This window comes from Phyllobates terribilis, unplaced genomic scaffold (assembly GCF_046119375.1).
Source record: "Phyllobates terribilis strain yellow unplaced genomic scaffold, ASM4611937v1 Scaffold_3__8_contigs__length_932513732, whole genome shotgun sequence".
Lineage (NCBI taxonomy): Eukaryota > Metazoa > Chordata > Amphibia > Anura > Dendrobatidae > Phyllobates > Phyllobates terribilis.
Window position 1 is genome coordinate 142,585,107 of NW_027362763.1, and position 12,376 is coordinate 142,597,482.

The window sequence follows — 12,376 nt, forward strand, 5'->3', positions numbered from 1 at the left end:
CCCGGAGGGTAAAGAAATTTGCACAGTTCCTGTCCACAGTCAGAGAGCACTGACCTGGACCATGGTCATGCGAAGCGATCCCCTCACCTCTACCTGGAACATCTCACGGTATTTTTAGGAATATTGTACTGTTATACACCCCCCATTTATTTCAGCGGTCAGCCTTGTTCTACACATTTGCGGCACTTATGTCGTAACGCTCCACTCTGGATAACAGAATGTGTCCTCGTGGACGCCGTATGTTGGTATTGCTTATGCACAGCCCGGCAGTATTATTTGATTCTTTTATTTTCTCCGGCTAAAAAATAAGACTTTCATCAGAAACACACATTTTCTGCTGCCCAAAGCAACTTCATAGATATTTGCCTAAAGATAACAGTTAATTGTAGCCTTGAGTATTGTAGAATTAAGATAAGATGTCCGGCCTCTCACCTTCATTGTAAGGTAATAGGTTCAGAAGTGCAGAGTAATATTATACAAGAGGTCAGATAAAGCATATTAATCTGTCATCTGTACTAAGGAAGCACAGAAACGCTCCATCACCATCTCTAGTCCCACATTGGCGGTCGTTTATTGCAGGTTTAGGCAGAGGAATCTACATTGTAAAAGTGCCTGTTTGTAAAATGCTTATGGAACCCAATTAAGGCAATGGGAATAACCATTTAAGACATGTTCATCATCGTGTATTTACCATGCAGATATATGACCGGCCCTGGGGGAAAAAAAAAAATAAATCTATATTTTATTTTCAGATAAGAAACAATGTTCGACATCACTTTCTTCACTCTCCAGAACTGAAATCAATATATGACGTGATGACGTGGATAGCGACACAAGTGGCGATTAGTTACACAGTGGCACCGTTTGTGCTCTTATCAGTAAAGCCATCACTACAGTTTTACAGGTAATTCAGTGTATTATTTATTTATTTTACTCACTTATATAGCGCCACAGCGCTTTACAGACATTATCATCCCTGTCCCCATTGGGGCTCACAATCTACATTCCCTATCAGTATGTCTTTGGAGTGTGGGAGGAAACAGGAGAGCCCGGAGGAAACCCACACAAACACGGGGAGAACATACAAACTCCTTGCAGATGTTGTCCTTGGTGGGACTTTAATTCAGTAGGACCCCAGCGCTGCAGTGCTAACCACTGAGCCACCGTGCTGTGCTATTAACCTACAATTTTCAAAAACAGGACCATATAATGCAAAAATGAAGTATCTACAATATATATATTTTACCAGCATGATCTTCACCACAGTAAAAAAACACTAAATATTTTTATGAAATAGTACTTACAAATAGGGATAGTAGTCTGGAAAGAGGCAACCAACCAATCATGCAGCACCCAACTAACATCTCAGGACCTTTGGGCACAGATTGGGGCCTCCATACACTTAAAGAGGTTGTCCAGGCTTGGGGTTCAAGTCTGCTGTCACTCTTCACAGTAAGTGTATGGGGGTCCTAATCTGTGCCTAAAGGTCCTGAGATGTTAGTCTATTAGTGTTTAAGATTAGAGTTGGCCAAACATGCCACTTTCAGTAGATCAGGTGACCATCTGATGTATATGAGGACCTCCTGAATGGAGAGAGGGATTGGGCAGTTGGAATTTTAACGCTCCGTCCTTTTATTTTCAGGGGAGTTAAGCCGTTGACAAAGGAGGATTCTTTCCACTCTGGCCTTTGAAAATATATTGACGATCAGCCTAGCGCTCGTGTGTAGGGGGGATTTCATACAGACAGAAGTCCATTAAATGAGCAAAACTTATTTTTCCTGTGGTTGTGCTGCAGAGGAATTGAACTATTCCTGCCACAGATAACAGATTTTGGACAGAGTCCCAGCAGCGGGACATCAGTTTATTTTTGGGTTACCCTTCTAATTAAAACAAATTGTAAGAAGCAGAAAACACATTTTAAGAAAGTCAGTCACTTTTTTAATCAACTGCTTACAACAACCTAATATTTATTTTCTTTAACTGCTTCCAGACCACCCATAGACTTTAAACGTAAACGTCCGGGTGGTCCAACTCCTACTCTAAAATATCACAGCATAGTAAAGCAGCTACATGTGATTGCTGCAAAAGCGGAGATAGCCAGAGTTCCCATAGAGAAGGCAGAGATGGTTTATTACCATCTCTGCGTTCTCCAGCCCTGTACACACGCGCTAAAGAAGGATGGTGCTTCCTTCTTCCTACACAGCGTAATGTGATCACAGTGCATAGTGAGGAAGCAGGAGCTGCTGGGTCATAAGAGAACCAGACTGCTCTACTATATATTTCCCCTGTAACTGGGGCTAATATACCAGACCCAGATACAAGGGAAATAAGTATTTCAATAAATAAATATTTCAGTATTTAAATGCCCCCCAAAGGTCTTGTATGACCTCATGGGAGGCACAATGTATAAAATAAATGAAAAATAAAATGAATAAAAAATAACAGGTAAAAAAAATTAAATAAAAGAATTAATTAATTAAAAAAATGCCACCGTCAATCCAAAACGCTGTTCACTCCCGTAAGAAAAGAAAAGTGTCCAATATATAAAAATATTTGTTACAGAATGAAGAACAAATTTTAAATGTGTTTTAGTGGTCCTGTGTGGTCATAAAAAATATATACAAATGGGAAAACAGGCAGCACTTATTTCCCTTTCACTGATATTGCCTGATATTAGCAAAAATAAGAGAATATGACAGCGAATTAAAAATGAAGTCTCACTAATTATAAAAAAAAGGCGCAAAAATTACTTGAATGTCGTAAGGAGAAAAAAATGTATAGCTTTTTATATCGCATGTACAAGAAAAAACTAAAATGTGGCTGGTCAGGAATGGGGTAAATGGTCTTGAACTGGTTCCATTGCTTCCATTTTATGTAAATACATGAAAGTGCAAGTTTAAAGCGTTTGGACCCTCACTTAGATGACATGATAGAAATATCCATAACCAGCAGCTGGCCTGCTTGCCTACAGTTTCCTATAGCTGGCTGCGGCGTTACCTCCTAGTCCTGGCCATTTTCAGCATAGTACTTACAAACTAGAAAGCAGCGGTGGTCGGTCTCCTAAGCAACGAGCTGTAAACAAAAAGAAAAGTGTTAATAGCCCAAGAACGGCTGAAAATTTTACTAAGCAGTAAATTGCAAAAATGCTTTTTTTATATACAACCATTATCCGACAATATCCATCTATGAAGGTGGAAATCACCCTTTAATATTAAAACTTCACAGTGCCGCCACCACCGTACACTGCAAAAATAACAAGTTATACCTTGATAACATCTCCATAAATAAAATAATCTTAGATACAGTGCTGGCCAAAAGTATTGGCACCCCTGCAATTCTGTCAGATAATACTCAGTTTCTTCCTGAAAATGATTGCAATCACAAATTCTTTGGTATTATTATCTTCATTTAATTTGCTTGCAAGGTAAAAACACAAAAGAGAATGAAGCAAAAATCAAATCATTGATCATTTCACACAAAACTCCAAAAAAGGGCCGGACAAAAGTATTGGCACCCTCAGCCTAATACTTGGTTGCACAACCTTTAGCCAAAATAACTGCGAACCGGTAACCATCAATGAGTTTCTTACAATGCTCTGCTGGAATTGTAGACCATTCTTCTTTGGCAAACTGCTCCAGGTCCCTGATATTTGAAGGGTGCCTTCTCCAAACTGCCATTTTGAGATCTCTCCACAGGTGTTCTATGGGATTCAGGTCTGGACTCATTGCTGGCCACCTTAGAAGTCTCCAGTGCTTTCTCTCAAACCATTTTATAGTGCTTTTGGAAGTGTGTTTTGGGTCATTGTCCTGCTGGAAGACCCATAACCTCTGAGGGAGACCCAGCTTTCTCACACTGAGCCCTACATTATGCTGCAAAATTTGTTGGTAGTCTTCAGACTTCATAATGCCATGCACACGGTCAAGCAGTCCAGTGCCAGAGGCAGCAAAGCAACCCCAAAACATCAGGGAACCTCCGCCATGTTTGACTGTAGGGACCGTGTTCTTTTCTTTTAATGCCTCTTTTTTTTTCCTGTACACTCTATGTTGATGCTTTTTCCCAAAAAGCTCTACTTTTGTCTCATCTGACCAGAGAACATTCTTCCAAAACGTTTTAGGCTTTCTCAGGTAAGTTTTGGCAAACTCCAGCCTGGCTTTTTTATGTCTCGGGGTAAGAAGTGGAGTCTTCCTGGGTATCCTACCATACAGTCCCTTTTCATTCAGACACCGACGGATAGTACGGGTTGACACTGTTGTACCCTCGGACTGCAGGGCAGCTTGAACTTGTTTGGATGTTAGTCGAGGTTCTTTATCCACCATCCGCACAATCTTGCGTTGAAATCTCTCGTCAATTTTTCTTTTCCGTCCACATCTAGGGAGGTTAGCCACAGTGCCATGGGCTTTAAACTTCTTGATGACACTGCGCACGGAAGGCACAGGAACATTCAGGTCTTTGGAGATGGACTTGTAGCCTTGAGATTGCTCATGCTTCCTCACAATTTGGTTTCTCAAGTCCTCAGACAGTTCTTTGGTCTTCTTTCTTTTCTCCATGCTCAATGTGGTACACACAAGGACACAGGACAGAGGTTGAGTCAACTTTAATCCATGTTAACTGGCTGCAAGTGTGATTTAGTTATTGCCAACACCTGTTAGGAGCCACAGGTAAGTTACAGGTGCTGTTAATTACACAAATTAGAGAAGCATCACATGATTTTTCAAACAGTGCCAATGCTTTTGTCCACCCCCTTTTTTAGGTTTAGTGTGGAATTATATCCAATTTGGCTTTAGGACAATTCTTTTTGTGTTTTTTTCATTGAAGACAAATTAAATGAAGATAATAATACCAAAGAATTTGTGATTGCAATCATTTTCAGGAAGAAACTGAGTATTATCTGACAGAATTGCTGGGGTGCCAATACTTTTGGACAGCACTGTATGTGCAATTTGAATTGCTATAATATGTATTTTCTGATTTGTGGTGATAACCAGTGCCCTGAATAAAGGTATTTCCATCTTGTACATTTATGGCATATCCACATCTATCTCAATATAGGGGCCCCATTACCAGTTGTTCAGGAATGAGGGGTGGCTGCGCGCGTACGTCTCTCTCTCTTTCCATTCATTTGTATGGGAGTTTAAAGAGAAACAGTGAGGAAGCATCTTCTTCAGCAGATTTTGTAACTCCCGTACAAATGAATGGAGAGAGTCACTCGTGTGCGGCCACATCTCCACTAACGGGGCCCTGTCCTCAAGTTTTCCATACGACATGGAAATACCCCTTATTAAAGGGAATCTATCCTCAGGTTTTTGCTATGTAATCTGAAGGCACCATGTGGTAGGGGCTGAGAAACTGATTTCAGTGATGTGTCACTTACTAGGCTGTGTGCTGTTGTTCAATACAATCAGTGTTTTATCAACAGGAGATTATCACTGCTGGACTAGCTGCCCACGTGCCTCCTGGTCCAACCACACCCCAGCATTGATTAGCAGCTCACTGTCAATATTCATTATACCTAGAAAGCAGCTTTCTGAGCTCTGCTGCATCTAAAAACTCTGATTGTATCACAACTGCTGCACCCAGTGACACATCACTGGAGTCAGGGTCTCTTTCCCTGCATCATGTTGGGGTGGAGTTATACAGAGATCATGAATATGGACGACTATACAGAAGAATGGTTTACTAGTACTCTAGTGATTATCTTTTGCTGTTGTTTTAATGAACTGTGAATTTATCAAGCAGCCCAGTAAGTGACACATCGCTGGAATCAGGGTCTCTTCCCCTGCATCATGCTGCTCTCAGATTACATAGCAAACACTTGCTGACAAAGTCCCTTTAAATATTTATATTTTGTATGTTTCTTTATTCTGACTATGCCCCTGTGATGTGTTTCAGCTCCTGGTACTACTGCCTGCACTTCTTCTGCATATTGGTGCTGTTAATCCTGCCAGCCCGGGCAAGAAAAAAGGAAAGAACTGAAAAGGAATCCATTGCTCCTCCGCCGGAGAAAGTGAATAAAGAAGGGAGCAATTCTGAACACAACAGCCATGCTACCACAAACAATAACAGCAGTCAGCGGGAAGAGACAGCCTGGAGGCGCCCCAGCGCTCCGCAATGACCCACAGACAATATTTTATATGTTTTTACAATTCCATTTTTAGAACCTCTGATCGGTTTGTGAATTGTGCACAGGACGAGATGGTATTACAAAAACATATGTAAGGATAGCACTGCAAGGGAAGCTCGTTGACCCCACAATGCCATGCCATGTGGGCCTAGCCTTACAATATATCCATTATTTTATAATGGGCACTCAGGACTTGTAACATACGCTCTTAGGACCATGTTATGTGTATGTCTCCAGGCATTGCAGGGGTTAACAATTTGGGCACAAATAGCAGAGATCCAGAAAAAAAACAAAAAAACGTTTCCGAACCCTTTGCCTTAATCCCTCTGTCTCTCTATCGCTCTACTGAATGAAATCACAGATGTGTTGTGGGCTTGGGTATGAGTAATCGTCCTATTCATGGTGCTGCCAAGAAGGGTAGTAATAAAGCAGTGTTCTAATACAAAATCACATTAATCACGTTTATAAATCCACCTCGGGCAACTTTTCTTGTCTAAAACATGGCAGCCGTGAGATGAGGCTGCTCTCAGTGGCTCTGAAGATCGCATTGCTAGGGTTGTGGATGCGAGACCCCAACGCGCGTCACTCCGTCCTACCGACACAGTGTGACTGGAGCAGAAGTGGAACTTCTACATTACCTGCTCCTTCTGTCTTTTTACGTTTCCATAAAATATCTGTCCAGTTTTTTTTTATGAAGGTGTGTGTGGACTTAATGTACAAAGCAGGTAACTCATCGGGTCTCCTTTACCGAAACGGTCTAAAAAAACCTTTTTTTTTGCCCATAGTATTTTTAAAGGGGATTTAATATTTATTTCCCTATAAAAAAAAAATTAACACAGCTATATTCACCCATCCCAGGTCTTGCATTGCTTCTCCAACGCTGCCCTGGTCCAACGCTAAAGTGATGATGTCACAAATACAATGCACGAGGCCAATCAGATTGTGCCATCTACGTTGGCATCAGCACTGAGCCCAGGGATTGGCCCTGTAGTCATGATGTCACTGCTGCGGCCTGTCAACAAAGACCGAGGCAGCGGCGGAGAGGCAGCGCCGGGCCCAGGGTAAGTGTAGCTGAGTTTGGTGCAAGTCTCTGTAGAAATAAAAATTATCCCGGACAACCTCTTTTAAGAAATTGTGCATTTCTGGACACTATTTTACAATTCATATATCGATATAATTTACATAAAAAGTCAACGTTCTGCTAAAATTTAGTTTTTCCTCTTCAAGAGACTTTAGAGCATAAACCAGGGGCAGTAATGACAATGGAATGAGACGTATCAGACATTTTGATGTTATATGCAAGGGGGGAAGATGGATCGTGCAGCAAAAGAATGAATTACTGTATGTTTCAGTCTTTTCCGAATGTGACCTTTACATAATGAGTCATTAGGAAATAGGGAATCATTTTATTATATCGGGTACATGGATTTGTTCTCATCATGTTTTATGTTCAATCTTCTGATATACAAAGTGTCTATAGGGCCCCATTATCTTTTCGGGCCTTTGTCTGGCTGGAATACATCAGTATACCATAAAATAAAGTATGGGATAGCGTAGAAACAGCTAAAAGGGATTTTAGAAAAGCAGGATATGAGAGGGGAATATTATGAAATAGAGACTGAATCGGATGTCGTGGCTCTATTGGTTCCTGCTGGACCCATCCATCATTCACATGACTGCTGCAGCCAATCAATGACCTCAGTGGTCATGTGCAATATATGCAAATGTCACTGCAGAGACCAGCGATTGGCTGTAATGGGGTCAACGCTGGAGACCTGCCAGGAGCACTGGAGCTGTAAGAGATTCAATGCTTTGATAACTTTTCCTACTCTTGGCAAACTTTTTTAAAAGTTCTTTAAAATGACAATATTTTGTCCGCCTGCATCCACCACTAGAGGAAACTTAGGAGCTTACTGCATCCTGCTTGTACATTGAAATCAAAAGTGAAATGGTGCACAGCGAGCTCCGATGTTCTGTCCGTGTCTGTGCATGGCTATGGGCATCTGTATGTAGAGGTTATGATGGATCAGCCTCGCCTCTCATCCATTCATCTGTGCCGCCCAAAAAGGTGGAAAGGAACAGTTCAAAGTAATCTTCTTTATTGTTCATAGGTTACATGCAATCACTTTCTACCCTGATCTTCTGGTTTTGTCACTTTGTCATTTCTTCTTCCAAAACCTCACACTATTTTATTAGTATATTCTGGGTTTTAAAGCATTTCACACCTCAAACTATTTCTATACACATATAAAAGTCCAGCAATACCTTTACATCGCCAGTCCGTTCCTCCATTACTGAGAAATCTGTATTTGAATTGATATGTAAATGGAGCTGAAGATCTATGGTAGATCTGAAGCCTCTGTTACTCCAGCTCTATTCCCCACCCAGGACTGCTTCCTCCTACTTGACTGACGGCTCCTTTTCCTGAAGTCAAACAACATAGTCAAGAAGGAAGAGACAGCGCTGGGTGGGGAATAGAGCTGGAGTGACAGAGGCTTCAGATCTACATGTACCTCTTTGCTACGGTTTGTAACCTCCTTACACCAAAGTGTTTTTGTTAGCTTTCTAGGATTGATAGTTCTCCGATAGTTCGCAAGCAATGACTCCCAACCATCAGTTATCTCAATCTTCCACCGATCAGTGGCTTCAGCAATCAGGTCACTTGTGGTCATGATGTCATTACTTCCAGTCTGGTGGAGTGCCCAGGCACCATCAACCTGCTCATCTGAGGGGCTGCCAGGAATGGGATCTCCACCTATCTGTTATTAATGACCTATCCTAAGGCTGGGGTCACGCGACCGTTTTTCTCTCATCTGAGAAATTTGGTCCAATTATGCTAATCACACTCTGATCAGAGTGTGATCTGAGATAGTGATCAGAGAGTGAGCAGAGTGTGATCTGAGAGTGATCAGAGTGTGATCTGAGATAGTGATCAGAGTGTGAGCTGAGATAGTGATCAGAGAGTGATCAGAGTGTGAGCAGAGTGTGATCAGAGTGTGAGCTGAGATAGTGATCAGAGAGTGAGCAGAGAGTGATCAGAGTGTGATCTGATTTTCTCCACCTTCACCATTCAATTTGTCTGTGAAAATCAGACTGCACTCGGCTGTTATCCAAGTGAGATCCGATTTTTTTTCACGGACCCATAGACTTGAATGGCCAAGTGTGCTCCAACTATCGGAGGCAGATAGTGTATGCTGCGATCTTCGTCCATACTGCAAAATCGGACATGTGCATGGCATCAGTGAATAACATGGGGATGACTGTTATCTGTCAATGACAGATACAACCCGTCCGATTCTTACGGTTGTGTGCACGAGCTCTAAGGATAAGTCACCAATTTTAAAGTCTCAGAAAGCCCCTGTATAGGACCTGCCCTGGTTCGGTGTCTGGTCCGGTCCTCTGTGACAATTAGAATTCACTTGTACAACAGGATCCCGGGTGTAGAAGTAAAGATCGGCTGCCATGGTGGACCGCACCAGACACCGGACCAGGGCAGCGTAAATCTAAATGCTCATCTCTATTAAAGTGCTGTCACTAGAAACGCGTTTCCGATGCTCCTGCACCCAGAAACCTATTTTTTTTATATATTTTGTTATGTTTTATTTTCCTCTCAGTTTTACTTTCTTATTATTTTTTGTTTTATTTTAAGTATTGTCAGCAGCGGCAGACATTTTATAATCAGACACTATACTCATAGGGACAAACCACGTCTTAAGAGACTGCTTGCTTTTACCTCAAAGCTTCTGAAATGTCCATTTTTTTAGTGATCCTCGAATTTGCATAAATTGTTAGGAAAAAAAAATATCTGTGCATTAGAGCAAAAAAAAAAAACTCCAATCAAATATGAAACTCTGATTGTCTTAGTGTTTGAATGTTCTCTAGCGTGGATTGTATAAGCTTTCATTACAGTATGGTCTCCACATTGTAGCAGCTTGTGGCTGTGATCGCCATTGCACATTCTCTCCCCACCTGAAAGCAGTGTGTCTCGTGACTGATGGGCTCCCCCCGTGTATGGGAAATATATAAAAAAAAAAAATATGCACCCAAGATCTAACTAAAATGGAAAATATGGGTTAATAAATGTCCATTCCATCACTGGTGTACTATAGGGAGTTCATGAAGATAGTGTTATATATTGGAGTTTTCTTAAAGGGCCAGAACTGTGATTGTGAGATTAAATCTTTCCACCCTAACTAATATGACACATCATTAATATTGTTGATCAACTTCTAATTTTTCTTCATTTTATGTTTCAATACAGGGAACATCAGAAATTTCTTTTTGGAAAGAACATCTTATTTTAAAGAAGCCTCCCCTCCCATGAACTTTATTTTTTTTTGTGCATATGTACTGTAGTGTCAGTGTGTTAATATACTCTCCTATCACAGTCTTCTCCGGGATTCAGTGCCGTTCTTCTCCTCTTCTCAGTGATGTCAGCGCTCTTCAGGACTCTCCGGCACAGTCTATGCTCATTGTGTGAGCCGGAAGTCTCTTTTATAATGTAAATGTATGGAGCCTTGTTCTGACACTCCATAGGTTTACATCGCAAAAGTCACACAGAGCGCAGTGTGACCCTGACAGTCTGAAGAGCGGTGACGTCACTGAGAAGAGGAGCAGAACGGCACTGGACACAGGAGAACACGGCAATCAGTGAGCATATTAACACACTGACACCACATACACATATACAAAAGTTTATGGGTGGGCTTCTTTAATGCCATCAGGCCTAAGAAAGTCATTACAGTGGTGTGCACAGATGTGGGGGCCTCATAGGAAAGGTCAGAATGGACCCCCAATATGGGGCTGGATTCTGCCTCCAAGGGCAGAGACTTAAGCCCTGATTCATCAACACTGGCGTTGTTCTTGATGAGAGGTCATGGTGAAGTCAGAGGTGCCTGATTCATTAAGAGGCCCACCATGCCTCTTAGAGCTCTTTCAGATGTCCATGATTATTGGTCAGACCTCGGATCGCAATGCATGGACTGACCGCACGTCTCCCAGACCGAGCATGACAGCCTCACAGAAATATATAAAGCTGTCACACTCAGGGTCGGGAGACACGCGGCCAGTCTGTGCATTGTGATCCGAGATTCGACCAATGATCACGGACGTCTGAAAGAGCCCTTAATGAATTGGGCGCCACTTAAAAGTGGCGTGTGCCTCTGTATGCTCCGCACCGCAAGTCTTACTCCAGTCAGAGACTGGAGTAAGCTATAAGGTGTAAGGGACTCCACAACTCGTCATGAATTAGACGAGCGGGCATCGTCACACCCCATCCTGTCCCAGTCATCCATATTGGTGGTGTGAAAATGCCAAAAGTCACAACATTTTTGTGCAACTTTCCATAGCGCAAATTTTTTTGCAACTTTTCAAAGTGTTTTGAAACTGTCATAAAACACTTTGATGGGGGGGGCATGGAGTTTTTCCTTTCTAAGATCCTTGGATCAGTTCCTCACCCCCTTGCTTGCTAACAATGCAGAGAGGAGACTCTGCTCAGGTTCTCGTCACCTAGTAGCAAAGGGGCCCTGGGGCCCCATAACATCCACATGTCTCCCTCTTTGGTTAGCCGACCATTAAATACTGACTGAAACTACTGAAATGCATTTAGCCTTGCAAATTGACCGGCAGAATTTCCTGTGGCTACCGGCACACAAAGTGACTTCCAGAAGGATACATGTTCTCTGTGCTCCAGAATGGTACCAGCAGAACTGGCTTTGCTTCTAATGTAATGATCTTTTACTGCATCTCCAGTTTATTTTACAGCACCACCTCTAATTTTTACAACAAAATGTTCTTTTCTTAACTGTACGTGCACTAGATGACTAAAGATGGATAGAATATGTGTCCGCATTAAGTCTTGTGCCCTGTTTTTTATGTATTTTCCATTCTTTCAGCCTTCTGTTGTGATGACAATTTTCTAATCTTCATATAGAATTATCAATTCAATAAACTGTCTACTGTAGAATCACAGGTGGTTCCTAGTGTTCCTCAGACTCATCCGATTTGACCTTTTCCTTTTCTTCATTCATGTTTCATCCAATCCGAGTTCATATATCTTTAAAAAAAAGACTTCCATGAGTAATCTGTTGTATATTATCTCACATGACTGGTTTAGATCATTGATTGTAGAAGGCTAAATATGGGTTAGATATTCCGGCAGTATCATCCTTACAGTGCGCTTTCATCAAATATTCAATTAAAATTATTTTTATAAACCATAATAAAGATTTGTACAGTGCTTAAAATGAAATATCA

The 12,376-nt window shown here is 41.6% G+C and overlaps 1 protein-coding gene across 2 annotated transcripts in view; it reads left to right on the forward strand.

The window, feature by feature from the left end:
* Positions 1-12,376, forward strand: part of MBOAT2 (membrane bound glycerophospholipid O-acyltransferase 2) — a 254,036-nt gene extending 241,660 nt beyond the window's left edge. Inside the window, exons 12-14 of one of the 2 annotated variants that reach the window (XR_012318348.1) lie at positions 753-904; positions 5,890-8,451; positions 8,616-12,376. Coding sequence is in view for 1 of the 2 variants with exons in the window: in XM_073674185.1 (XP_073530286.1) it covers positions 753-904; positions 5,890-6,112 (375 nt within the window). In the remaining variant the exon portion in view is untranslated. Of the gene's footprint in view, positions 1-752; positions 905-5,889 lie in introns of both variants that reach the window. The other variant, XM_073674185.1, reaches the window with a different exon arrangement.